We start from the raw sequence: 27666 nt of genomic DNA, 5'->3' as shown, positions 1-27666 counted from the left end.
CTCTCCCTGATTGTTTAATGCCAGACCCTTGGGTGTGGACTTCTCCCAGGAGCATTCTTCTCTTGCCCATCTAATTCTGTCTTTTCATCCACTTGCAGGGCAACTTTGTCGCTTGCATGACAGCTATTTTACGCCAGATGGAGGATTACCACTACGCTCACTTGATCAAGACTTTTGGGAAAATGAGGACGGATGTCGTGGTGAGTGTCCCGCACTCCTCTTCACGCACTTGTATGTGGGGCCAGCAAGGGCAGCAGAAGATGACAGCATTTCCATTTTTAGTAGATTTTCAAGTGAACACTTGCTCTGATTGATTTCAGTGTAGGCAAAGCATGTGTCTAATAGGATAAGGGTTCTGAGTTGTTGACGGGTAGCTGATGCTGACCTAGAGGATGTCTTAGCGTCTACGCCAGAGGAATCTCCTCTGTTCTGGTCATGGTGTCCTGTTCTGTGCTTGTGGCTCACTCACACATGGTTGGCTAGTGGCTTCTGTTTTTATTGGTTCATAGAGCATGGCCAAACACTGTTATTAATTAGCTCTAGTCATTGATACTCATCATATTTCTGCAGATAACTCTCTAGTCATCCAAGATAAAACTATGATGCAGCTTAATTAAGAAAATTATAATGGGGTGAGATTTAATGCTTCGGAGGTTCCTCCCTGGTGACCTCAGATTACTTTGCCATATGGCAGTGTCCTCTGCAGAGCTGTCACCAAACCTGCTGGCACAACTCCTGCTGGGAAGCTGACGTGAGTCCTCATGCCAGGCCTAAGGGCCTGACGGTCCCTCTGTAACACCCACCGATCCCCTCCAAAGGCCGCCCCCCAACCTTTATCTTATTAAAGGATGGGAAGAAGAGATTCGTTTTTAATGATTTTTTTTCAGAAGATTCTATGACAAATTTCCTTATTGTTGCCAAGAGGGCTGGATGGAGAAAGAGTAAGAGAGAAAGTGAGAGAGAGAGAAAGAGAGAGAGAGTGTGTGTGTGTGTCAGTCTAAGAACAAAAAGAAATGTATATATCAAAATCACAGCACTTTCCCTTAATTGAAAGTCAGGGTTCAAGAATAAGAATATGTACCTATTTGTATATCTGTAGTTTTTAGTTTTCCTTAAGCATTACTGTGTAGTTCATGGTAAAGGCCTACTCAAATTTTTTGGCTATATTAGAAGGTAGGATTTGTTTGAAATCAAGGCATAGTAGAATCATGTTTTATATTTGTAGCTTTTAATAGCAAAAATATGTCTCAATTATGTCCCTACGTCTGGTCAGTGGAAAGAATACAGGTCAAAACTGCATTCCAGGCTGGGTGGTAAAATTTGCAGAGTGAAGACTGTGGATGCCCATTAACAATTTGTGCAATATCAGAGCAGTCGCCTGGTCAGAAGCAACACAAACACATGTTACAGACATCTCATGTGTGCTGTTAAACTGGCCATCACTAAGGTAGCTTCAGTGTTTTGTGAAAGGTGGTTATTCAGCGAGGTGTTTCAAAATGACTGCACTTTGCCAAATTCTAAGCATGGGCCTCTCCCTCGCACAGAGTGAGAATCAGATACTTACTCCACAGTGTGTCCTAATTTCCCCAGGGACTTTTTTTTTTTTTTCATAGACACAGCAGTTCAGAAAATCAATTCTTTGCAGACAATTTGATTTCCGTTGCAAAATGGCTTTTGTGATTTGGATATCTCAAATTCAGGATGCAACTGTGGTAAACATTTTTTTTTATTGTTGTTAATCTTTCAGAACCTTTGTAAAATGTGTTCCTATCCATTAACTATATGTAGAGAGTCTTTTAGCATTTTTTTCTACTCTGCTAACTACCAAAAAACAAAAACAAAAAGATGATTTCGTGTGAAATAACTGAAAGTTAATTAGTGTTCCAATAGGAAAAGAGCCTAAACCACCATGATGAGGGAATCATTCCCGAACAGATCACACCGACATTGTCACGGGCCACAGGGCTGTTGCTTATGCAGCCTCTCAAATGGCCCTTTAACTCTACACTGGTGAGGGAATACTCACAGGGGACAGACTGATCCAGAAAGGAAAAAGGCTGAGCTAGTCCCTGCCAACCCCCTCCCTGTGAAGGCCAGCCTGTCTGCCTACCCGCCTCAGGACAGAGTCACCCCCGATCCAGACTCTTCTGCACTGTAAATACGACTGTCCCGTGGCTGCTGTGGTCCTGGGCTCATATCAGGGGCGGAAGCAGGGACCTGGCCCAGAAACCTTGTGGCCCCGCAGAAGGGACCTGGGGGCTCAGGACTTCCCAGAGAACACTGTCCTCTGGCTGCCTGTTGTACATTCTCTCCCAGTGCTGCCCCCGACCTCATGGCGGGCTGAAGAACACAGCTGACGACCTCCGGTTCTGAGCCATCCTCCAACACCACCTACTTCAAGTCAGCCTCAGACCCCACAGGTGGCAGGGGCCAGCTGTGCTGACAATACGTTACAAGCATGTGCTCTTATACCCTGTTTAACACAACAGTGCATCAGGGGCACCCGTGAGCTTGGGCTCAGTGAGTCACAGAACCCAGGGGCTTCTGTGTGCTGGTTTGTTATTAAGGCTACAAGGCTGGATGGAATCTTAAAGGAAAAGCAGCATGTGACAAGGCAAGGTAGATCAGGGGCATGGGTATCTTCTCTTGACCTCTGACCTCTCAGCACCCCCACCAGTTCAGTAGCCCAGAGGTGCCTCCGGTCTCTTCTGAAAGTTCTAGCATCCTCTCTTCCTCAATTTCTTCCTCTTTCTTACTCTCACGCTGAGCAGCCTCGCCCTCCACCGCACTGACATGGCTCGGTTGTGGACACACGTGGCTCATTGTGAATTCCTGTCACTCGGGAAATTGTCAGGGAGTTAAGACTCCTTTTCAAGATCCTGGGCAAAGACCAACAGGCTTCTTACTATTATACTTTGGGAGCTTTTCGGCACTGTGTGTGTGTGTAGAGTGACTAAGTGAAGGAGGAGCGACCCAGGGCCAGTGGGCGACTGAGGACAGACCAAGAGAGGTCGGCCCGGGTGCCGTGACTCGCTCACCCGCAGCCCGGCGGCTGGAGCTGACCTGCATCTGTGTGGCTGGATCTCCAGGTGCCTTTGCACCTCAGCCTGGCACAGGAGCGCTTGCTGGGATTCCTTCCCCTCCTCGCACAGCTTCCGCCCTGTCCTCCCGGAACCCCTCGCTCTGGCCGGGCCAGGAGACAAAGTGCTTCCCATTCTGGCCTCTGACTTTGTGTGTCCCACATGAGTTGCTGGGAATGATAAGCATGTCTCTGGTCATTGTGGAAGCAAGAATGTTAGCAAGGTGAGAGACACAGCTACAAAACGCCCTGTTGTAGAGGAAGCTGGAGGGGTCTTCAAGGCACTGAGGCACACAGAGGGCAGGCAAGGGGCATGCAGGGGACAGGCACCAGGCCGAATGGTGGGCAGGCACTGAAGGATGATGGCCTGACTGCTCCAAGAATGAGCATCTGGGTGGGGAGAGAACCAGGCTCCGCCCCTGGAGCTTACTTCCTGTCGATACACACAAGGTGATGGCTGGTCTCTGGATGGTGGTTCTGAGGCACAGAATTCTTTCACAGTGACTTCTTCATTCATGGTCCAGAGGAGAACGCCACAGTTAATCAGGGACGGTCAGTCAGTTGAAATCACCTGTGCTCTGAAAGCATCCCTCCACCAGGCGGACAGGGCCAGGGGATGGTTAGCCACCTCTGCAGAGAAGAACAAGGTCTGCAGACAGGTGTCCATGCAAAGACCCTGTGCTCAGGGAGGAGGAGGTCCTGTGGAGGCCTCCAAGGGATCCCGAGTCACCTGACACCCAGGGCTACCTCTGTTCCAGTTTGATCTTTGCTCTTTTTTTTAATCCATTTGCTGTTTCCCTCCTCTAGTTCTCTAACATTTATCCTTAAAGCATTTATTTTTGAGTGAACTCCTTGTTTGGAGACCGCAGTGGAGTCTCATGCAGCCGGTAGAAGCGCTGTGCCGTGCGCCTTGCCCAGCTTTTCCCCACGGTACCGTCTCCCACCACAGCCCGTGTCCCGCCGTGCATGGGGGCCACCGGCCTCACTCGGCTTCCTTCAGCAGGGCATGTGTTTTTGCCCTAACTATGTGTGATGATTCATTTTAAATGTACAGAACAGCACAGATGGGTGTCACTACCGTGAGCTGTCCGCCAAGAGACCTGCCTGGGGGCCGCGTGGCCGCGTCTCCCTGTGTCTCTGTCCAGAGAACGAGGGAACTGTCTGGTAGTCTCAAGGTTCAGGAAGCAGAGCCATCTTCACACCAGCTGGGCTCAGGCACTCTCTTTCCCCGGCCCCTGGGCAGGATCCAGGCCGGATTTTCCTGTCGCCTTGTGTCTCTTGGTGTTCTTTTCCACACTAAACCTGCCATCTTGCTTTTTTCTTGTCTTCATGTCATTGCTTATTAATTTATTAATTTATCTACTTATCTTGAAAAGGATGAGCTGAGAGATTGATAGGCTGTCTCCCATCCCAGAATTTTTTTTTTCAGTTCTTTTGTAACATCTTTCAACGTGTTTCCAAAACCAGCCTTCCTCCCTCCCTGTCCTGACCGCCACTACCTCTGTCATGGCTTGAAAGCCATGATAGAGCCCCAAGATTCACACTCAGCTTGTTAGCCACGGGTTTCAGAGATGGGTTGGGTATTTCCTGCCAGGAGGCTCGGGTGGCACGCTGATGCTCTCCCACAAACCCATTGGACCACTTGGTCCAAAGGTGGCAACCTCCTGGTGCTTCCATTGCAAAGAAATGCCCCTCTCCTTGGCAGTGTTCAACCCACTCAACCCAACATTGGTAGACACACAGCTTCCTCCGGCCCTTCATTGAATGGGTGGAAAACTCTGGCAGCCCTTGTTGGTGACTGTTGTTCCTTTGCCATAGCAACGGGCCTGAAGATGCCTCATGTCTCTGAGCGCGACTGGGGGAGTGTCACTGCCTTGATCAGATCTGTACTGGGAACCGTCATGCTGGTGAAGTTCAGGGACAAACCAGGACAATAATAGCTGGGTTAAGAGTCTTCCAGTGTGAGGAGATGAGCATGAGCGTTCGCTCAAGGTAGCCTGTGGGATGCACCGATGGCTGGAGTCAGCGCCGTGCATTTATTCTACAGGACATCCTGTGAGTAACCGAGCTAAGCAATGCTAGAGGAATGAATCAGCGATGACTGGGGATGTTCCCAGAACGTCCCTTGTGGACTTGGAGATCTCCCTGGACAGCCAGTGAAGCCTCCCCATCAATTCTGAGGGCCACCATGACGGCTGAATTATGCAGACCAACAAGGATGCCTGCAGAGCCTCGTCTCCCACTCCGGGAAGCATTTTGTTTGATCAGCAAAGTCCCAAAATTTAACAGCTGAGCCATGCTAATGAAGTACAAGACTGCGTCTCCTAGAAAAGAAAGAAAAGAAGCTGGGAAAAGATGTTTCTCTCCCCGAATAATGAAATTCAGACCCTGCATCCCAATTATTAAGTCTGGAAAACTCATCAGCAAAGAAGTGAACAATTCCATGCAAATAGAGACAGAGCTAAATTGTAGCACTCTGCTGGGGACGCACACACCCTGATCATCAAACGAGACTCTTGGAAAAAGCGGGAAACTGAGTAGTGACGTGGGAATTTTAATAATTAATCTGTAATAAGGAGCCATTTGTGTGTTGGGATAGAGGGTGGGCACGGGAGAATTCTGGTGATCCTGACTCTGGCAGTCACGGGATTAAGGACAGTTTGGAGGACATCTAGCCCTATTTTTCCTGCCTAACTCTGCCCCCATCCCTAACCCAGCCCAGAACGCTGTGTCACCAAAGACAACATAACCAATAACCACACCAGGCACCGGTAGCTCACGCCTGTAGTCCTAGCTAGTTAGGAGGCTGAGGTCTGCAGTAGGGGTTCAAGTCTAGCCCAGGCAGGAAACCCATCAAAAAGATGAAGTTGAGCTATAGCTCAAGAGATCAAGTGTCAGCATTGAGTCCAAAAGCCAAGCAAGACTGAGGCCCTGAGTTCAAGCCCTAGTGCCAGCACAGAACCAAACCAGAAGCAGAAAGAAGCCTGAAAGTCTCTGTGTGGCTTGTGCTTCGTGCACCAGTGCTGGTGGAGACTCTTGCTCTGGAAAGGCTTGGTGGCTGCTTACATTCCCTTGGCTACCTTGGCCTTCACAGCCACGGCACCTAATTGTGACTTGGTGGCAATCTCTGGCTCTCATCCCACCCCGGGGTTGATAGGATTCTTGTGGGGCTTAGGATAAACTTGCTTTGTTCAAGTCAGCACGGAGTAAGCAGCCAGCCCTCATGCATGTGAAATTCTCCCGGTTCTATTAGCACAGAAGGCAGGCGACTGGTCCCTGCTAACACCAGGAGCTCTCTTAGCAGGCTAGAAGCAGGGTCGGCCAAGGGGGAAACCCTTCATTCTACTTGAGAAGTGGAAATCACTGCATGAAACTGGAAACATCATTGAGTGGCTTGAGATGAAGCTGCAGCAGAGAAGCGGTAGCTCGGTGGCTGCACGCTCACGTGGCCTGCAAAGGCATGCTCACCGGCTCTGCAGCACGGGGAGTCCATGCATAGGCCTGTATTTTTTCAGCTCCATCAGGAAAGGATCATTGAACAGGATCGCATATTTAACTTAACATGGGCTATTCATAGTGAAAACAGTAAATGTAGAATAAATTCAAGAAGCTATCACCTTCCTGTTATTTTTGCAAAAATCATGTTTTCCTCTTAGCAAAAAGGTAAGGAATGCATACTTTTTAACCCACGGGGGATCTACTTTATTTGACTGTAGAGAGAAATACTTTTCCAGAAGGACAATTTCAAAATATGTCCTTAACAAAGCCATCTCTGACCAGAGGCACACCGATAAGCAGAAAGACAGAACGAATACATAGCTCCCCTGAAATACATCTTCATTAGTTTTCAGAATGTTCTCATTCAGCTAAAAAGAATGGGGTCTTTTATTATGCCATCATTCATGCCTTCTTCCAAGGGGTTGCTTTCCCCTTGTTCCCGGCAGACTGATTCAATGTTGTGTTTTTGTTGTGTTTTCATTTCAGGATTTTCTAATGGAGACATTCATCATGTTTAAGAACCTCATTGGGAAGAACGTCTATCCTTTCGACTGGGTCATCATGAACATGATGCAGAATAAGTAAGTGTGGGGAGAAGCTGCGAACAGAGGTGTTTCTTCGGGGCCAAGGTGGTGGCTTTCCCCAAGAGCTGCTGCCTTGCATCATTCAGAGGGCTGTGTGTGTATGTCCTTCTGGCTCATGTGGCTCTGATGCTAGGAGCCGGGCTCTGTCCCGGGGTGGCAGCTATTTTAGCCACAGTGAGGGAAGAGAGGAACTGCTCTCCATCAATACCGGCTCATTTTAAGCAGATGTCTTTCATTAGCGGAGGAAATTCTCAGCTCTGCTCTAGCCCTTTCTAAGGACTTGCATTTTGCATAGTTTAGATTAAAAAACATCACGAGCATTTTCTCCATCCTGATGAAATACTGAACCCGTGCTTCACCTAGCTTCTCCCTGGGAAGACTGTTGGCTAATATTCTGGCACTTTGGGTTTTGTAATTTCCAGAAGCACCACACATGATCACAAGACTGCTCAGTCACGTGGGACTTTTTAGGAGAAATCTCTCTGGATCTAGTTTCTTCTTGTTACGTTTTTGTGAAGATAACTGTGGATACACATGCATGTGTAGGGAAGAATGTTGAGATCCATATACCTGGCTTTGATCTCTGAATTACTGCACTCTATTAAGACAGATGGATGGCTACAGGTAGCGTGTGGACTCGTATTCACTAGAATTGGTATTTAATTGTGTGCAATTCTATCCTGTGCATATGATTTTGAACCTACTACTACTACAGTCAAGCTAAGTGCATTTCTGTCACCACGCTGTCCCTCTCCTGGCCCATTTATAACCATATTCGCTTTATCTCTCCAACAGCACTAATCCTTGGCCACCACTAAATTTTGCACTGTTTCTAAAATGCTCAAAAATAATATAAATTCACGTAAGCGATTTATAATTTTTTGGAGTTAGCCTTTTCCATTCTGTTAATTCCCTAGAGGGCTTCTTAGGTGGTTATGTTCCTTTTCCTTGTTGACTAGTATTCCTTATTGCTTTCCTGTTGAGGATCATGTGGGTTCCTCGCTATCCGCAGCTATTATGAGCAAAGCTGCAATGCACGTTATGCCTCAGTTTTTGAGTGAATGTAAATCTTAATCTCTGTGGCGTAAATGCTCAGGAGTACAAAGGCTGGCCTGCGTGGTAATCGCATGTCCGGTATTCTAAGAAACTGCTAGCCCACGCTCTGCCATTCTCCATTCTCACTAGCAATGTGCTAGGTGTCCAGGCTCCCCACATCCAGTCTTTGCACTTGGTGCTAGGATTTCTATCGGCTGTGCCTGTAGTATTTCTCCTTGGGTGTCCATCTACTTTCACCGATGGCTTTGTAACATGGTCTCTGTGGACCATGTCACAACAGCAGAGCTCTCTCTTTGGGTGTCCCCTGGGCCTTGCTCCATTCTGTGCCTGCAGGGACATAGGTGGCCTTTTGCTTGGTCTCCCATAGGGTGAGTCTGAGGGCTTGTTGGTTCTCAAGTCAGATGCAGCCATGGTGAAGTTTTCACCTGGGAGACACCATTGGAGATGTGAAGCGGGTAAGCAGGAGATGGGAGGGCATGGCCAGAGATTCAGCCCCAGCCAGGGGAACAGGCAAGTCATGGCTTCTCCTTCTCCCCTTTCCTCCTGCTGTGCTGCTTTATGTGATGAAGAGGCTTTCTCTGGGCTGTTAAATCCTCAGCTGCAAAAGCAAGTCCTACTTCTCTCCCTTTTTCTCCTAACGAGGACGTTTCTGTTTTGTGATTGGCAATTTAGAATTACTCTGAAGAGCTGGAAAAGTGTTTTTAATAGGCTTCTTTTGCACATAAGAAAAACAAACAAATCAGCAACAATAACACCCCTTCCCCCCCTCCTAGAAGCAGAGGTGTCTGGGTGTTTATGGACCAGTTCTTGAGGGGCATGTGCTGCAGCCCTTGCAGGCTCTGGTCTCCTGCAAGGGTAGGCTGAGGGGGGCGTGACACTCCCCCACCCCCTGGTTTGGACTTGACTTCAGGGTCCCCCCATCATAATGCTCAGACTGTGGGCTGTACATCTGGTGTCATGGCCCTAACAGAGCTTCTGGGAGGGGTTGGAGGCATGGTTCACACTGCTGGGCGTGGACCACACATTTTCCTGGACAGCCATGTCCCAAGCCAGGGGGAGCTGCGCAGGGACGGCCGAGGCGCAGATGCGTTAGGCAGACATGCTCCAGTGGCAGTGGGAATGAGGGCTGTCCGCGTGCCTGCACCCGGACGCTGCCTCTCCAGTGGGATGAACCAGCGGCTTTCAGAAGCCAACTCTGTTGCTGTTTCAGGGTCATGGCTTGCTTGGGGCCCAGTGCTCACGGCTCCGTTTGGGAGGCAGCTGCTCCCTGGCCGTTCAGAATGCCTTGCTCCAAAGTTGGCTTCATGGTGCAGAGTTTATTTGGGTTTTCACATGGTGAAGGCCTTCGTTGTGATGTGTTACTGTATAGACCCTTGTTCTAGAACAAAAGTGAGTGGCCTTCTAGGTGCTGTGTCTCAGGGTCCCTCTGGGAATACCAGCTAAGGAACTGTGCTCACACCGAGTCTCTTAGGCGGCCTCCATGCAGGCACCCACTGCACCCGTGGGGAAACTGAGGCATAGAGCTTCATTTTCCATTCAGAGTCAAGTTCTAACTCACCAGCTTCCGTCTTTCTTCATTCCAAGTGTGCCTCCATTTCCCCAAGAGACTGTTGTAGTTTATTCTAGCATCTTTCAAGCATCGGTTTTCCATGAGTGACTTCTGAGCAAAGAAGACCTGCTGTTTCTTCACCTTCACCACTGGAAGCATATGCTATCAGCACCCAGCCCCGTAACACACTGTCCACAAGTCCCGCTGTGTGCACTGGAAGGATGGAAATCGTACAAATCCCGGACAATGATTTCTCAATAGAACGTATGTGCAAATCACATAATAGGGTTTCTATGTCATATCTTCTCTTTATTTGTATATGTATGCTTACATGTATATGAATATATGCATGTACGTATGTATTCATCATTTTTGCCTGTGATGTAATAAATGACTGTTTTCATGCTGCCAGGCTTGTCCCTCATCCCCCACCAGCATGCACCAAAGACTCCATGGCCCTACTAGCCTAAGCTGTGATTCTCTGAAGCTTTGGGAGTCTGTATTTAAGTGTTAATGGCACAGCTGGACATGGAGTTTTACCGCCCACAACTTAGGAATTGACAAAATCAGCCTCTCTGGTGTCTTAAATATTTGTGTGCTTGTTCAGCATTGTCTCTGTGAATGTAGCTCCCCAGTACACGAAGCTTGTAAAACGTAATTAAAGACAGCGGCTGGTAGACTGGGTGTCACAGATTGTAAATCAAGATCAAAGCCTTAGGACTGAATGAGCATCCCAAAGGGCAACCAGTGCTTGGTTGCTGCGTTGGAGATAATGGCCAATTGGCGATGGCATCGCAGCAGTGCACTAAGGTAGGATATGGCCAGATGGCAAGATGGCATTTAACATGAGCCTAGTTCAGAAATAGTAGATTCACGTGAGCTCGTGTGCTGGCATCTCGAAGCTCCCAGAGTGGGTGCGTCACCACTCACGATCCCAGGCTGTATCTGAAGCCACGTTGGCCCTGAGGGCCACACCTGTCCTGGCTCTGAGGAGCGCTTTCCAGGTGTTCCCTGAGTGTCGCCTAGCCCACAGTTGTGCGCTGTCTTCTTTGAGTGCTGCCTGCTGTCAGCGGGAACTTGGTTCAGTGTGTTCCTTTGTCTCTGTTCTTGGCCTCAGCCCAGTGGGGTTCCATAGCTGCGCATCAATAATACCCCAGGACAATTTCCAGCCACAAGTGTCACCTGGAAGGAACTGAGTCTGCCAGGTAGACCATATTCCTTTTTCTCCTTCTAGAAAGCATTTTTTAGCAAGTGCTTTAATTTCACTTGAGAAAGGCTTTTCTGCCTCAGTGGCTGAGGAAAAAAAAGGTAGTGTGGAATATTATTTTTCAGATTTCTAGAATTAGATGTTCTTGTTCATAATCAACCGCACAGCAGGTAACAAACCTTTGCCACATTTTTCACAACTCAGGCTGGTTGCAGATTTTTTTTTTTTCTCCCAGTTGTAGGACCTGAACTCTGGGCCTGGGCGCTGTCCCTCAGCTCTTCAGCTCAAGGCTAGTGCTCTATCACTTGAGCCACAGTGCCACTGCTGGCTTTTTCTGTTTATGTGGTGCTGAGGAATCGAACCCATGGCCTCTTGCATGCTAGGCAAGCACTCTACCACTGAGCCACCTTCCCAGCCCCTTAATTTGTTTTTTATATCCTCTATACCTTAATGGAAAACTTCATTGTTCATTTGAGTAAGCATTTGTAGACCATGAATATAAAATTGGACATGGAAAACCATTGGAACTTTCTAAAAAGTCAGAATACATGAACCTGACTGGAAGATAAAGCAACAGAAGGGAAATACAAGAGTTCTAAAATTCTGTCTGGATGATACGGTGGATCTTTGCTGCTTATCGGCGTAGATTTGACATTTCATGACGAACGCCTTTAACAAATGAGCAAGAGAATCAGAGACAGAAGTATTCAATCGAGAACTCAGAAGTCTGCCTAGAGAAAGGGGAAGAGATAATTCCTTCAAGCTGACATGCTGAAGATGTTAGCACTCAGCACGTAGGCCTTAGTGGTGGTTGGCTATAATTGGACCTGTCAGAAGGCCTGGCTTATCATGCGCTATAGAATTTGATGTCCTGTTCCCTTTCGTCTTCAGTGTTGGCTGACCGTTTGAGCCCTGGAGATTACCTGCCAAAGTCCAGAGTCCGCTGTTCCTAGGCCTGGAATCAACTTACCTTGTATTTATCCTTTCTCGCTCCATACTTATGCTTCTCTTAAAGTTCATGAGATCGTATTGCTACATATCTCATGTCTCTCTCTCTCTCTTTCTGTACAAGTTTTGTCTTAATTGTGGCCATTTGGAGACTGTCCTGCTGCAGCCTTGGCTGGTGTTTGCAGTCTGCTCAAAATGGCACAACCTGTTCTCTCCACCACCTTTGGCTAGAGCCTGGCTAATGCTTGAAAGAGAGCTCCTTCCTTCCTTCCCTCCTTCCCTCCCTCCCTCCCTCCCTCCCTCCCTCCCTCCTTTCTTCCTTCCTTTGTTCCTCCTCTGATTTTCCTCATTTCTCCTCCTAGTCCCTTGTCTCCCCTTCCTCCTTGACTCCCTCCTCCTCCTCACCATTGATTCAGATGTCTTTTCACCAGGAAGTATTTCTGCTCATCCAGTAATCCATGCCTTGTGTTCTCACTGACAGAACATGCTCGGCATAGATGGACACACATAATCACATTTCACAAGGTAAATTTTCCATGTCTATTTTGTCACTTAGCATTTCTTGTCACTTAGCATTTCTTCTCCCTTTAAATATAATGCATTCCTGCTTCTGATGTATGAGACGGGGAGCTCACTGATGGATCTGCCAAAGTTAATTTGACATAGCATCAGGACAGGACAGGGAAAAACCATAGAAAGGGATTCTGCCTTGGAGATATTAGATTGATGGCTCATAGAGAGCAAACTTTCCTGGCTTGCAGACACATTGCCATTTGTTTTCACAGCTCTCAAACAGCTGTGGCTGGTGATTGCCCGTGCCAAGGATCGGGGATGGAAGAGGGTCAGTGGTGGGGACCAGCCTCAGCCTGAGGAAGGCTGGGTCTGGGGCAGTGTTTCCTCTCCTGCTCAATATTCAAAGCAAGCTCTTTGCTCCCTCTGAAAGGCACAGAGCTGACAAACATTTGTGCAACACGAAATCACGGCAGCAGTGGATTGAGCACTCTAGAGACCTGGGGATTTTGACTCCAAAGCATCTTTTTACCTTTCTTTGAAGCTTGGGGTTTTCGTTGATGTTGTTACTTCTAATTTAACTAATTTATAGTTTAAATTCATTGGTTTACTACTGAGATTTTACACATTTGGTGGCTTGACAATTTTAAGCTCACCTAAGGATTATCTTTTCCTTTGAAACAACATGTACCAGCTGTTGACATAAAAAATAGTGTCAGAACACATCTAGCTATGGACCCAAAGGACGTGTGTGGAAATGCTATGTTTATAGATCATACTTACATCTCCTGTTTATAGATAGCAAACATAGAAAGAAGGTGCACACATATATAAGGACATATTCTTTATATATATGGAATACATGTGTGTGAATATATATATATATATGCATATATCTATATGTAACTCCAAGTCAATACAATGGTAACACTCCAGACTGAAATGTCTATCTAGAGTTCAGTATGCTTTCAAGTTATCCCAGCTCATCAACTGTGTAATATTGTTCTTTTTTTCCCTTCCTTTTTGTTTTGTTTTGGAACAAGATCTTTGAACAAGATCCAGCCTGAGAGCCTCCTGCCTCAGCCTCCTATACATCAGGATTCCAGTTCCGAACTCAGCTAAATACTGAACCCTGACCCTCTTCATGGAGACAGACCTTGTGTGAGCCCCTTACAGCTCCCCACCCCCAGCGGGGTAGCACCCGAATGCAAGGCCTGCCTTCCGTGTTGGGGCCACGGTGGGCTCCACCTGGCTCCTCTGTGGCTCATTCCCCAGATAATCTCCTGTTTGAGCTCTTTGGGGGGGTGTTGACCCGCTTGCACTAGGGTTTCAGTATAGCCCTGCCTGGAGCTGTGGATTGCAAAGCCGGGGAGCCCCTCTCTGCAGTGTGCTTTGCTATGGCCATCATCCTCCTTTTTCCTGAGTTGAGACGTGGGTGTGGAAGGGTACAGAGATGTTGGCTCTTCTCCCCGGCACCCTTGAGGCCTGGGCGCAGTTACAGACGCTATCTATAGCTGACTCAAGTGTCCCCTCATGGTAGAAACTACCAACTAACACCTGCTACCTCTTCAAGTTCTGTTTATCATTGTGACATTTCCATCAATTATTTTTAACTCCCAATACTTTCCGTAATAGTTATTCTGTATCACGTGTGCTGTTGCTCTTTGCTTAATTAAAATAAACGATTTCCTCATTTTACCTGGTTGTTTATAACCAAGGTATTGCACCTAGCATAGCTATTTTGTTCAGTATGGTTGATTCCGATTGCCTCTTTATTTAATTCCAAGATGAAAAATCAAACCGCTCTCAAAGGAATGGCAGTGATGAAGAGCCCTCAGCCAGGACTCAAATTCATTTAGGGATGCTCGCTCTACAGGAAAGTTTTTAAAAGGGCAAAATTGGTTTAAGAATTCTCAGAAGGCATCCAGCTCAGGGGCGCTGGGCCGGCCCTCAGTGCTGGGGGCTGGGCGGGGGGCTTCCGCTCTGATTCCCGCAGGGGATGTCCTTGAGTATCCCACCACGGGTAGGAGCCTCTCAGTGCGCTCATGTCCTGTGCCTCTCCAGTCTTCCATCCTGAATTCTTACCCCAGCACTGCTGGGGGATTTAGAAGAGAACCCGCACAGCCTGAGGGTCTCTTTGTTGGGCTTTGGTTTATGATGTGACTGGAAGTCCTTAGGTCAAAGTGTCTGAAGCTACATACATACAACCAGAGGTGATGTCACCCCTAGAGGACAAGTGGCCACTTGCAACCCACATTTGCTGCCTGTGGGAGAAGAGCAGGGCTGTTGGCATCTACCTGGTGTGATTCCCTGCACACCAGCCCGCCCCTGCTGCCCGAAGTGTCCCTGGCCTCTCCATCTTAAGGATGGAAAAAGTAACCAATGAAACAGATGCGCCATGTGTGCGCCATAACAAGATTCCCTTTTGCTGTTTCCCCTTTTCTTTGTTACTCGTTTCTGTTGTGTGACACCAGCACCCTTTTGGGGTTTTCTTTGGGGGGGGGTAAATTTTGTATTATTTCATTTGCCCAACAGATACTCTGCACGTGAGCCACACCTCTGATCCTGATGGTTTTCTTTTTTTTGAAGATGAAGTCAGGGTTATAGACACTGCAGCTGGCTACCTGGCCCTTTTTAAATCTTTTTATTGAGCACTGAGGTTTGCACTCAGAGCCTCATGCTGGCTAGGGAAGCACGTAGGCCATCTTCCCAGACACTTGTGCTTTAGTTACTGTTCAGGTAGGTATTGTGGTTTGTGCCTAGGATGTCCTCACATTGCAATCCTTCATCCTCTACTTCCTACCTAGCTGGGGATATAGACACAGGCTACTACATGTTCCTGTTTATTTATTTTTATTTATTTTTGAGATTGAACTCTTGCTAAGTTTTGTCCAGATTGGCTTCAATCTTGATCTTTCTATCTCTGCCCTACAAGTAGCTGGGACTGCAGGTATGAACCAACACACATGCCACACCGTATCACGATACGTGGTAATCTACCTATCGTATGTGGCCAGTACTTTTGAGAAATCATTGCAGCCATTGTTGAAGATGGCAGGTGTAACCCCACTTATTAGGGTGGTGTCTGTCCACAGGAGGTGGTTTTCCCCCAGCCCTGCTCCTAGCTTCCAACAGACCTTTCTTGGGCCTGGCTCAAGCCTACTGAGTGATGGGTGCCATTTGGCAGCAAGCTGGGCATTAGTATTGCGCTGACATGAATTCAGATGCCAGGGGTGCCCGTAGGAGCGCCTGGCGTGGAGAGTTGTGCCGCCTTGTCAGCGAGTGTTTGGCTTGGAGCCTCCACGTCCCCCACTGCTGCTCCTGCGGCTGGGAGCCGCCCTGCTGCTGCTCTTCTGTATACCTGTCCCTCCAGAGCCACGCAGATGCAGATGTTAGGAGATGGACCGGAAGGCAACCTGGGAGCTCAGATTCCAGTTCTCTCCAGGTTAAGTTTGTTGTGTTTGCCAAACTGCCCCCATGTCATTGCTTCTTCACTATGGGTTAGAGATGGAAATAGAAGGGGAAATGAAGTCCTGAAGTTAGAGCACTCCACCCAAAGCCCGGCCTAAAGTGACCACCCAACAAGAGCTGTAAAGTGGCCATGGCCACTTCACTGGAGATAATATACTGCCATGATGTGTCTAGTCCTCTGGCGATCGCCTTGGAGATGCAGGATTCTCTGCACATATTAACAAGCGTGTTATAAAGACATGCAGTCTTTGTTTTCATACACTCCCTCACGACTTAGAGACGATGGTGTATGTTCAAATTGCAAGTTTGTGTAACTTAGAGACAAGTCAGTTGGTGTCACTTGCTGATTTCACAGAAGGAGCATTTGGCATAATCTTCAGTGCTCTGACTGGACTTGGGAAAGTAGAATCCCATGCAGCTGTCTTTGTTCAGAACAAAAACTGGCTTAAGAAACTGTGGTCCTGTCCTGAAGTCATGACGAACAGCTTCCTTCACCACCACTGGCCGCCTAGACTCAGGAGCACAGTGCTCCCCAATCCAGGCACAGGAGATGTGGGTGGTGCTCCTTGGGGAGGACCATTGAGGTAGGGAGCCTGGCACAAGCAGGCCCTTGGTGACAGCTGGCTCCGGCCCAGTGGGGATGATGGGAAGATCAGATCTACTCAGCCTTCCTCTATAGATTTCCCTCCCTCCTGCACTCCAGCCTTCCTCCTCCCCTCCCCTCCGACTGTCCCTCCCCTCCTCCTCTCTGCCTCCCTTCCTTTCTCCTTGCCTCCTTTCCAGTCTTACAAATAGTCATGTTTCTTTCCCTTTCATAAATGCTGCCATCTTCTTTGCCACCAAGATTTCCTCTCCAAACTCTTCTGCAAAGGGTTTTAATGCTGCTCACAGTGCCTTATTCTACTTTGGTCTATGTGCAGGCCTCCTGCCACCCCCATGCTGCGTATTCTCAGCAACATCTATTTAATACCATCAAATACTTCTCTATTTTTGCCAATCCACTGTTGTGTAGTAGGATTATATTAAACTCTCTGTACCTTCGTGGCTGATAGACTTGAGCACTTTTTCTTTTGTTTATGCGAAATAATAATAATAATGATAACCATTGGTTTCTTTTCAGTCTTCTTGTCTTTCTTCTGTGCTAATGGCTCTCTCTCTCTCTCTCTCTTTTTATATCAAGAGTCTTGGGTCAGCCGTGTGTGTTGCAAGTATCTTTCTCTTTTTAGTAGCTGGGGTTTCTTCTCACTTAGTGGCATTTTGCTGGTTGACATTTAAAGTTCTGAAGACGAACAGAAAGCTACTGAATAGACTTGCTTGTGGGTGGACTGTCCAGGTAGCAAGACTTGGTATTCTTTAAAAAGTACTTTTTTTACATAAAATAATGAAGTTGTGTTTAAAAAGTAAACATGGCATCCCACCTTTATTGATCCATATATTCCTATGCTTACACCTGAGATTTGGAAGTATAAGTATTATTTCTGCCTTCCAGAAAACCTGACCCTGGTATGCTTAAGTTTTAAAAAGTCATGTCTGTAATACATTTTCAGAACAACAAAGAAATTACAAAGTCAGGTGCTGGTGGCTCACGTCTATAATCCTAGGCTGAGGATCACAGTTTGAAGCCATCCAGGGTAGGAAAGTCCATGAGACTCTTATCTTTATTTAACTTCCAGAAAACCCAAAGTGGCGCTGTAGCTCAAGTAGTAGAACACTAGCCTTGAGCAAAAGAATTCAGAGACAGCATCCAGGCCCCAAGTTCAAGCCTCATAACTGATCAGAAAAAAAAGACAGAAATCATAATTATGCTTGCTGTGATGTCTTCATGACAGACTTGGATCTCTTCTATCCATTTTTACTCCTATGCGACCTTTCACTGTGGTATTGGCTGGGTTTTCCATGGAGTTCTGGCCACCTGCACACATGGGATTTGGACACTAGAGTGAGAAAAATAAAACCCTAGCCATCCTAGTGACTGCAAGGTGCTTAGCAATCTCAGCTGGCACATAGTAGGTGCTCAACAAACAAGTTCTATCACTGCCAGGCTGCAAGAATGGATGTCAATCATTTGTTACCATAAAGTCAGCTGACAGCCTTCAAGACATACTTCCATTGCCGCTCCTTTTCAGGACTAAAATGCACTTAGCTTTTTAAGAGTTGTTGTCCACAAAGAAATAATTCCAGATGTCAATATGCACCAAGCAAGGAATACCTCTTCCACTCCTGACGACCTAGCAACCAGTGCATTTCCTTAATTGAAAGTTGTTCTAAATTTACCACGGAGCCTGGGAGGGAGATCTGTGTGTGTAAGTTCAGGCCAGCGTCAGAGCTGCAGGGAGCCACTGTCTGCTCCCACTTGCCGTTCGGTGCTTAACCTTTGCAATAAGACTTCAGAGAAGGGTTTTTACTTAATATTGTACCTGTCAAGCTCCCAGAGCTGCAAGTAAATTGAAGATACAAATTATGCTGTAAAGTGAAATATTTTGTGTTATTCTACAGCTTGGTTGATTTAGGAGGAAAATGAACTCTGACAGCTTGATCTTTGCAGTTCAGTGGATTCTAATGGTCCAAAACAAAAGCTCAGGCTGCAAGGCTGCCTCTCCCCGCTGTTTATCATAAGTGTCCTTCCTCCGGTGCATCTGGGCTTGCCGACTGTAAGTCACGGTCTCGCGGGTCCATGGGAAGCGCTGCAGAGTGTTAACGGTTCCTTCTTGTTCCTATAAATATTTACCACCCCGGGAGGGAAGGTGCCCTTTCTCTGTCTGCTCGCTGGCGGCTGCTCAGCACCTGCCATTCTTCCCAGGGCATCGGCTAGTTACACGGGTAGAAACGGGACCTTGTCTTCCAGTTTGGCTGAAGAGAGTCATCCCAGCTGGCGTGGCTTGGCTTGGGAGGCAGAGATTTGGGGAAGAAGGTGAGAGGGCCCCACTGCCGTACCTTCACACGATGGAGCCTCACACCCCTGCTTTTACCCACGATGCTTTGTGTTTTGGGAAAAACAGACTGAAATTTCCCGTCAGATGTAGACAAGTCCTCAGTTACCAGCCGAGGTTCCAGCCTGCTGATGCCGCAGGATAGTTACGGGTTTTGGAAAGGGGACAGGACTGCGCTGGTGGAAGCTGAGCCACCAATGGACTGGTGGTGCTGCATTCTTGCTTTCTCCTCGCTGAGGCAGAGCCAGGCAGGCCACGGCTTTCGTGAGCAGCGCCATGAGCTCATCCCCTGGTGCCCACCCCGAGCTGGTGCCTCACCACACGCTCCGTGTCCCTGGGGTCGGGGTCCGGAGTGCGATTGGCTTCTTCAAACTAAATGTGATTGCTGGACTAAAGTAAATGACCAGCTCATTCCCACCAGTCGGTTTTTAAATTAGCTATTGACCTGCAGATGATTTGCAAATAGAAAAGAAGAAATTGAATAGTGGATATATATATATATATATATATATAATATATTCAACCTAAGAATAAGTTGGACTCAGAGAGAATAGAGTATCTCTCTTTTATGAAAAAATACTTTGAAATAAGCATGTTTGCATATAATTATTCAGGGCTGGCATATCTGGACTGTGTTCAGAGGGCCAGATACTCTCCTGTGGACAGCAAGCTCACGGGACTCCGTGCATTGTGAACTGAGTTTTTATGGAATTGGTGGAAGGAGAGGGAACACGCCGCTGATCATCCATGTGTGAATAGGGTAGACCTGAGGTGCTTGTTCACTTCATTGCTACTGCAGCAAGGTGGAGCGAGGTGGGAGAAGGGCTGGAGGGCACCGTAGAGGACAGAAAGAAGTCTGATCTGTAGTGTCTGTTATTTTGAGATGGGAAGAGTCTCTGTACATTAAAACAGACATGACACCACTGACTAATGCTTCTTGGAGACAGTTTGGGCTTTTGTGTGGAGCGGAGCGTGTGGAAGTCTGTGTCTACATTAGATGGCCAGCCAAGAGCCCTTGAAATAATCTGTACAGAGATGGCTTTGCTGAGGGCTGAGGAGGCTTGGCAGGCAGGGCCAGAGGCAACTGTTAGAAGTGGATGCAGCAAGTGACCGACGGTGGGCCATTATGAAGTCTTCTGCGCCAGGCGCCGGTGGCTCACGCCTATCATCCCAGCTACTCAGGAGGCTGAGATCTGAGGATCGTGATTCAAAGCTAGCCCGGGCAGCAAAGTCCCTGAGACTCTTATCTCCAATAAAAACTACTAGAAAATGGGAAGTGGCGCTGTGGCTCAAGCGGTAGAGCACTCGCCTTGAGTGGAAGAGCGCAGGGACAGCGCCCAAGCCCAGAGTTCAGGCCCCATGATCAAAAAAAAAAAAAAAGAAAAGAAAAGCAAAAAAGAAGTCTTCCACTCAGTTCAAGTAGAAGGCGAAGGGAACTTGCTGTGGGACAGAGGCAGGCCGGTGGGCTGAGGCTATCGGGGGCTCTGACCTAGCTGTGTTTCCCAACCTCTTTTTCCAATCATTTTACCCCCAAGGAGCAGAACTCAATTACATTTCACCAAGGAGACAATTAAATGGTAAGAGCAAGGTTCTCTGGGGGTAGGGCATAGTGCATGTAGAAGGCCACACGCAGGATATCTAAGATGTTTCCATAGGCACCACATTCAGGGAACCACTACCCCTTTCCCCTCTGGGGGAGAGTTTGTCCCCTAGGTAATGCATGGCCTAGTTCATTGTGGGGTGCTCGGAGACAGCCAGAAGTTTGGCTGGCAACGGGAAATTCAGGCCTCAGTGGAAAGGGAATGTTAAAAACTACAATTCTGGGTGCCATTACCACTTAGATGATAATGCTGGGCCCCTGGAGAGGGAGCACCCCAACAGGAGAGAAGAGATGAAGACACAACCTCAGGGGCTGGAAGACAAGCTCACCGAGAAGACGGGCAGGAACAGAAGGCAGCGTGGAGCTCCTCAGGGAGAGCGTGCAAATAACAGAAGGGGCCTGATGATCGGGATGCCGAGAGGGTCACTGACAGTGTAACCGGGGCCGCAGGGAACCGGGTCTGTGGCAGATCGTGGGGTACATAGACGTGAGGGGTATGGTCGTGGGAGCCCAGGCAGCGCTTTGGGGGCCAGAGAAATGGTGCCGTGGGGAGCTGGGCGCTGGGAAGGCTCTTGTAATTTTTGCTTATGTAGGGCTTGGGGCATGGTCTGGTGGAGGGAGAAGCGGGTAATAAGAGCAGTGAGGAGCAAGAGGAAGGGACGGCAGGGGAGGGCTGGCCTGGTGAGAATGAGGACAGAAGGGACAGCGTGGGTGAACCCTGCGTGGTTGCTGTGTGTTCAGCCCTGGAGGCCAGCCATGAGCTGGAAGAGTTTAGGCGGTCCTAGGACTGCGTGTACCTGTATCTGCATGGTGCCCAAGAGCCCCCAGAGTCCCCCCACCAGCACCCTCCTGGGCCTGAGGCGCCCCCTGCCATGTTGCACAATGCCGGGAGAGGCCTCACATGAGGAGGAACCTGAAACTAGATTGCTTTAAATAACTCCTGCTAAGTCATCCTCCTGTGAGCAGGTCTAGATGGATCTTGTCTTTTAAGCTTCAACAAACCCTATTAGCCATCAAAATCCTCTGTCTCAAAATAGCCCTCTCAGACCTCTTCACACACAAGTGCGCCATGCCGGCCTGGCCTTGGGCCCCAAACGGGCTGGGATGCGGGGTTCCGAGTCCTCTGGAACTGGAATGGTCACTTGGTCCCGGTCCCCCCACTGCTCTGAGTCTGCTTAGGAACATTCTACCCGGGGACCAGGCAGCATGAGCATCCTGCTGCCCATCAGGTCCTCCCTCTCAGGTGCCAGCTCTGTGCTACTGACCATCCACCTTTCCACTCCCTTAGTATGAAATCCTGGCTCCTGTTCTTGCTTGCCAGCCTTTGGTCTTCCTACTTATTGGGTCCTCAAGCGTGACAAAGCAGTGCTGCCGGAAGCACTGGGGTGGATGGACAGTCATTCTGGTCCTCCCTGTGAAGACGTCGGGCTGGCAGCTCTCCATCTCTGCCTCACGTTGTCCACAGGTGTAGAGTGTACTGCTCTGCTCAAAGCTTTGAAAAATGAAAAACAAAAGAAACAGGCCTCCAATGTCTTGGACGCAGCAAAAATATTTGAGAGTCCAATTCTTCTTCTTGCATTATCTCAGTTGCTCTCCCTGAGGCCACTGCCTTGGCGATGCCTCTAATGGAGAATACTTGAAGAGAATTTACCAGTCACGCGTGGCAAGCGTGACGGGCCATTTCCTATTGCTGACTTCATCTCCCAACTTCCTCAAAGACATAAGATGGAAGTGCCCAGGGCCAGCGAGCTGCTGGTCAGCGGACACTGGGCCGGAAAAGCCGATGGACTAGACGCCTCTCACCATCACAGCTCTTCCCTCTGGTCCTGCTGGCAACACCAGTGCTGGCTGGTGGCGATGACTGGGGAGGCTTGCTGCCTCTGCGGAAGTCCACACCCCACTGGTGCCCCCTGCGCCTCCCTCCTGGCTGAGTGTTAGTCCTGAAAGGTCTCGAGCACCAGTGATCCGAGCGCCCTTCTGACTTAAAAAATGAAAGGAAATTCTGGAGCTGGGATGTAGGTCAATGGCAAAGGCTGCCTGGCAAGCGCAGTGTCTTGGGTTCAATCCCCCATACCAAAAAAGAAAAGACAGACCAACAAACAAGCCAAAAATCTGCATTTACAGCCTGCAGAAGCATTTAATCAGTTGCTTATCAAAAATTGGATTCATTAAAATATATAATACACATATACTCCAAGCACATTGTAATTTGAGTGGGAGTAAGTGGATGTACCTCCTTTTGACCAGGCACATGTATGGGTCACGTTGTTCTTTCTTATTTGTTGATACTGGCGAGAATCTCACGATGCTTCCTTCCTGTAAGACACTCCTGTGACTAGCTTAAAGTCACAGAAGAACCCACAGCAAACATGAGCCCTTTCACATTTTTATAATTCTCCCAGTAGTCTAACACCCATCTGAGCTGACAGCAGTTTTTAAAGTGAATCATCTTCTTAGTCTTTTCAAAAGCTTTGACGTTAGTTTCCTGTAAAAGTCAACTTTCTTTTCATAGTCCCATCTTATGTAATATTTCAGTAAATAATGGCAGTTCTAGCACTTAATTGGCATGAAATGGGAAGCAGGGAGACACACAGTGCACATCAAGTGTGTGTGTGGCACGTGCGTGTGCTGCATTCAAGCCTTGAGCAACAAGTTCAAGACACACAGGGGCTATTGGATGAGACCCCTTGTTGTCATTGTTATGTAGATTGTTAAAAACTGTGAAGGCACAAATTAGAGTGTCCTTATTTAGTGTGGGGTGCAAGCAGCTTTGCTTATAGGTATTCCCTAAATTAGTGTACTTAAACTTTAATGGGAAGAGACCCGAATGGACACCCGTGGTGTTTGTATTAGCAAAGAGGCCATCAAGGGGTTTATTTAGCATTAAGTGAAGTTCTGCAGAGCTGCAGCTGTTGGTATCTGCTGGGGTTGTAGTCATTAGTCCCTCACCTCTCCAAGGTAGCAGCTTGTATCTTGCAGGGCCTCAGAAAATGGGAACACACTCTTTAAAGACCTAGAGGGGAAAAAAATACTAAATTCAATGGAGTAGAGGAGAATGAGTCAAACTCTGGTTCTCGTTCCCTCTGTCTCTGACTGTCTGTCTCTCTCTCCCCCTCTCTCTCTTTCTCTCTTTGTCTGTCTGTCTGTCTCTCTCTCTCTCTCTCTGTGTCTCTGTCTCTCATCTGAGGGAAATGGGCAGGGTGAGGAAGTCCCAGGAACTAAATTCAGAAAGTGGAAAGAAGACCATCTAGCCTTTTATTCCTCTGTAATGCTGGGGCTTGGTAGTAGCGTGTCTGATGACTTGATAAAGCAGCTGCCCCCTGGCTAGGGGAGGTGTGATGGAGGGGGGGAAAGAAATTATTTTGTTCTCTTTCAAAAAGATGTGTTCTTTCTTGTCAAAATGTAATTACTGATGTTGGCAAATTATAAGACGCTTTTAGCATTGTTTATTACATACAAAGTTTCCTGAATGTCAAGCAGGGACCCCAATGACAGTGCTTGGATCTGTTGCTTATGGAGATGATGGGACAAAAATTGTGTCCCCAGAATCTTGAGACATTCACCCCCAAAGAAGTCCCTACCGCAGCCCACAGCTGAGGGAGCCGCTGTGTCCTGTGCCAGCCCTCAGCGCTCTCCGGGCGTTGGGGATTCCCGGGGGAAGCACTTGGTGGATGGACACAGCCTGTCACACCTGCTTTATACCTCATTGGTGATCCGTGCCAGGTTTCCCGCAAAGAGGGTGGATCTACACACCTGCTTTCTCACACGAAAACCACATTTGTGATCATTGACACTGCTGGAATAGGTGCAGGTGGTCAGCCCGACTTTAGGTGGACTTCACACAGCCTCCGTGAGCAGTGAAATCCATAATCAAACGCCTCCTATGAACTGAGCCTTAATTCCAACCACACGCTTAGCTCGCATCAGTTTGTTCAAATGTATGCTCTGGGTAGCTGCGGAGGACAAGCCCCAGCCTTCCTCGCTCAGGTGCGCTGACTGGGCGCTGACTGTGGGGCTCAGCTGCCCTCGCAACTCATCCGCCCACCAGGCATTCTCATCTTAACTCCCTGACTGCGCTGTACCTTCTTTACAGGGAGGGAATGGCTCAGGCTGGTGATCATCCAGCTGTGAGGTCGCTCTGGCAAGCATCATGTTTCTTGCTTTGATGGAGTACTTCTGCACCAATCCCAGCCCTCTGCTAGTCAAATGTGAGTGGTTTCAGATAGAAGTAAAGCAGGGGTGCAAATAGGTCTGTGGGTGGTCCCTGCTTTTCCTGTGCATTTGAAAGCCCTGTGGAAGGCAGCTGGGGCCTGGGGCCTGGGGCACTGTGCCCTGGCTGTTACCAGATGGCAGCAGACAGTGAAGTCTGCAGTGCTCCTGAGCAGGCAGACTGGCCAGCATGGCACTGTGGAAAGGATCATTGCTGGGTGCTGGTAACTCCAGCATGTAATCCTAACTCCTCAGGAGGCTGGGACTGAGGATCAAGGTTCAAAACCCTCCCAAGCAGGAAAACATCCTTATCTCCAGTTAACCAGCAGTAGAGATTAATTAATTAAGCCAGAAGCAGAGGTGTGGCTCACAGTGGTAGAACCTCAGCCATGATTGAAAAAGCCAAGGAACAGCACCCAGGCCCTAGATTCAAGCCCTGTATTTGGCAGCAAAACAAGAAAGGACCATCACATGAAAGGCAGTATTTGTTTTATTTCCTCATTTCTCATTTGTCCGCAGAGTGGCTTTTCTACAATATCTCTATTTAATAGCATGGTAAGAAACTAATCTTAGAATTAAACCAAATGTCATACTTTGAGAACATTTATTTTAAAAGTAAATTTGGGTGGGTTTTAGAAATTCATGTAGTTTTGTTTTTTCAAAATGAGAGAATCCTTTGTTCTTTGAATAAAGGCTCTGGGAATGAATATCCCTTTTATTTCCTTTTTATTTTCTTAAAAAAAGAATTATTTTTTCAACTTAGACAAAAATGCCACATTCACCCAGCAGCACGCTCTCCTAAACCCAGCATGTATAGACAGACAGCTCTCTGGCACTTGGAAAACTGAAGGCCAGAAGAAGGGATTTGCTCATCTTTGACAAGTTCCAGGGACACCGTTGGTGATTTGTTCATTGCCTGGCAGGCATTTGGCCTCTTGCTGAGCACTTTGGCATGAGAGACTTCAGGGTACAGATCATTGTGGGTGTCGGCAGAGGCAGAGTCTGGCAGGTAGTCAGGTGTGCGGTGGAAAGGATGCTGACGAGCAGCAGCCCCCCCCCCCAGCACAGCCCAGGCCTCCACCCCTGTGCTTCTTGAGAACTGCAGACAATGGCCGTGCCTGTAATCCTTGTTGCTCCGGAGGCTGAGGTCTGAGGATCAGGATTTGATGCCAGCCCAAGTTGTGAGATTCTTATCTCCCAATTAACCACCCAAGACCAAGAAGTTGAGCTCAAGTGGCAGAGAGCTAGCCTTGAGTGAAAAGCTAAGCGACAGTGCATACAATCTGACTTCAGGCCCCAGTATTGGCAAGATATATACATACGTATGTATGTATACCAAATACACATGCACACACACATGCAGGTGGATTTTTCTATTTGTCAGACAGTACAAAGGAATGAAAACTTATTCAACTCTTGCCCATATTTTTTTCCTTGAGTTAACAAATCACCAGCACTGTTTAGTTGAACAAGTTACCCCTTTGGAATTTTCAGTAAAGCAGTACTTAATATATTTCCATTTAGCACGTATCTGTTTTCAGTAACTTCCTGGTCCCTTTGTTTGGTTCAGGGAGTGGGGTCTTCGGGCCTTTGTCTCCAGCATGGCGGGAGGCCGAGGCTCCGGGGCCCTGTCCCCCCATACAGTGTTATTTTTAAATTGAAAAGTAGATTTGTTTAATGTCCTCCAAGAAACAAATTCATAAAGCTGCAGTCTTCCTAAAATGCACTGCCAAGGGTTGTAATTGGTAGGAAGTTAGCAAGAAAGAGGGATTAGCTCGATGAGCCGTCGTGTTGCAAATTGCCACGGCCTCAAGTCGTTTTGTGGCTTGTTGAGAAAATGATCCCGAGCTTAGTGTGCATCAGCGCACGCAGTGACACCGGCTTCTCTTCCCCCCCCCCCAACCCCACCACTGCAGGCTTTGCAGGCGGGCTTTGCTAGAAGAATCTGGGATCTAATTAGATGGTTCCGGACCCTTTCAAGCAACCTAGGGGGATGCATCATTCCGGAAGCACTGTGCAGAAAGCCTTTTGCTGTTGGCCAGGAGGCGGTGTTGGCGTGGCTGGGCCTCAGATGGTTCACACTGGGGTGCTGGCCCACTGGTCCTTGCTTCCTCTCCCATCTCCTCACCACTCCCAGAGGCCAGCAGAAACCCCAGAGCTGCCTTGGCCTGCCTCCCGTCTCACCTCAAGTGCTGGAAGGCTTTCCTGGAGAGGGTATTGGGAGCACCCAGGGGAACAGGGCTCGGGTCCGTTCAGATGACCAGATGCTGACTGGGCCTTGTGGCCCTCTGTACCTCCTGACCCAGACCTGAGGCCTGAGAGAAGGGGCCGAGGAGGGCGCTGCCCCCTGCTGGTCAGTGATGCCGGGACTTGAGATGTGTCTTAGGGAATAGATTGCTACTTTGAGCTTGGTGGGTTGCTTGTGTCTAAGTGCCTGTCTCCTCTGTGCCCTGCTTTGGGAGAGGCCCTATTTCAGGAAGGAAGTGTTCACAACCAAGTCTAATCCCTTTCTCCTTGGGGACAAGCCTACTGAATGGAGGGCGCTGGCCGGCAGCGGGGCATAATTCACCTAGGGCCTGAGCTTTAAAGGGAGAATAGGAATTTTCCCCCAGTGCTGGGTGTTGATGGGAGGTCTTGTGCACTAGGCCAGTGCAGTGCCTCAGGGCTCCACCCCCAGCCCTAAGGGTAGGATTTGATAAGGAGATGCTTTGGGGTCAGCCATTGAATGGAAACCCAGATGGGGTGAAGAGAGGGGCGGAGGTGTCTGCGGATGTCCTGGGTGACCAGCTCGGGACCAGAGGTGTCTGCGGGTGTCCTGGGTGACCAGCTCGGGACCTGTGGTTTCCAGAGGAACCAGGAAGTGCTTCCACCTTGGTGGCAGCAGCTCTCCCAGGCTGAGGAACACAGCAAAGCTGAGCCACCAGTGCAGTGGAACAGCCCCAAGATGCAAATGAGCCTTGCCCTGGTTCCTCATCATGGCAGTTAGCGAAACCTCCAGAAGGCAGAGGAGCTTTGAGTGCAGCTT

General features: G+C 48.3%; 1 protein-coding gene across 2 annotated transcripts in view; it reads left to right on the top strand.

Moving 5' to 3' along the window:
- The window catches only part of Dock1 (dedicator of cytokinesis 1), a 437833-nt gene that overhangs the window by 283792 nt on the left and 126375 nt on the right, over positions 1-27666 (top strand). For both annotated transcript variants that reach the window (XM_013021945.1, XM_013021944.1), the window contains exons 28-29: positions 99-200; positions 7064-7158. In XM_013021945.1, coding sequence (XP_012877399.1) covers positions 99-200; positions 7064-7158 — 197 coding nt within the window. The remainder of the gene's footprint in view (positions 1-98; positions 201-7063; positions 7159-27666) is intronic.

This window comes from Dipodomys ordii, unplaced genomic scaffold, assembly GCF_000151885.1.
Source record: "Dipodomys ordii isolate 6190 unplaced genomic scaffold, Dord_2.0 Scaffold58, whole genome shotgun sequence".
Taxonomy (NCBI): Eukaryota; Metazoa; Chordata; class Mammalia; order Rodentia; family Heteromyidae; genus Dipodomys; species Dipodomys ordii.
The sequence above is the reverse complement of the archived record's forward strand: the minus strand, read 5'-3'. Positions and strand labels throughout refer to the sequence as shown.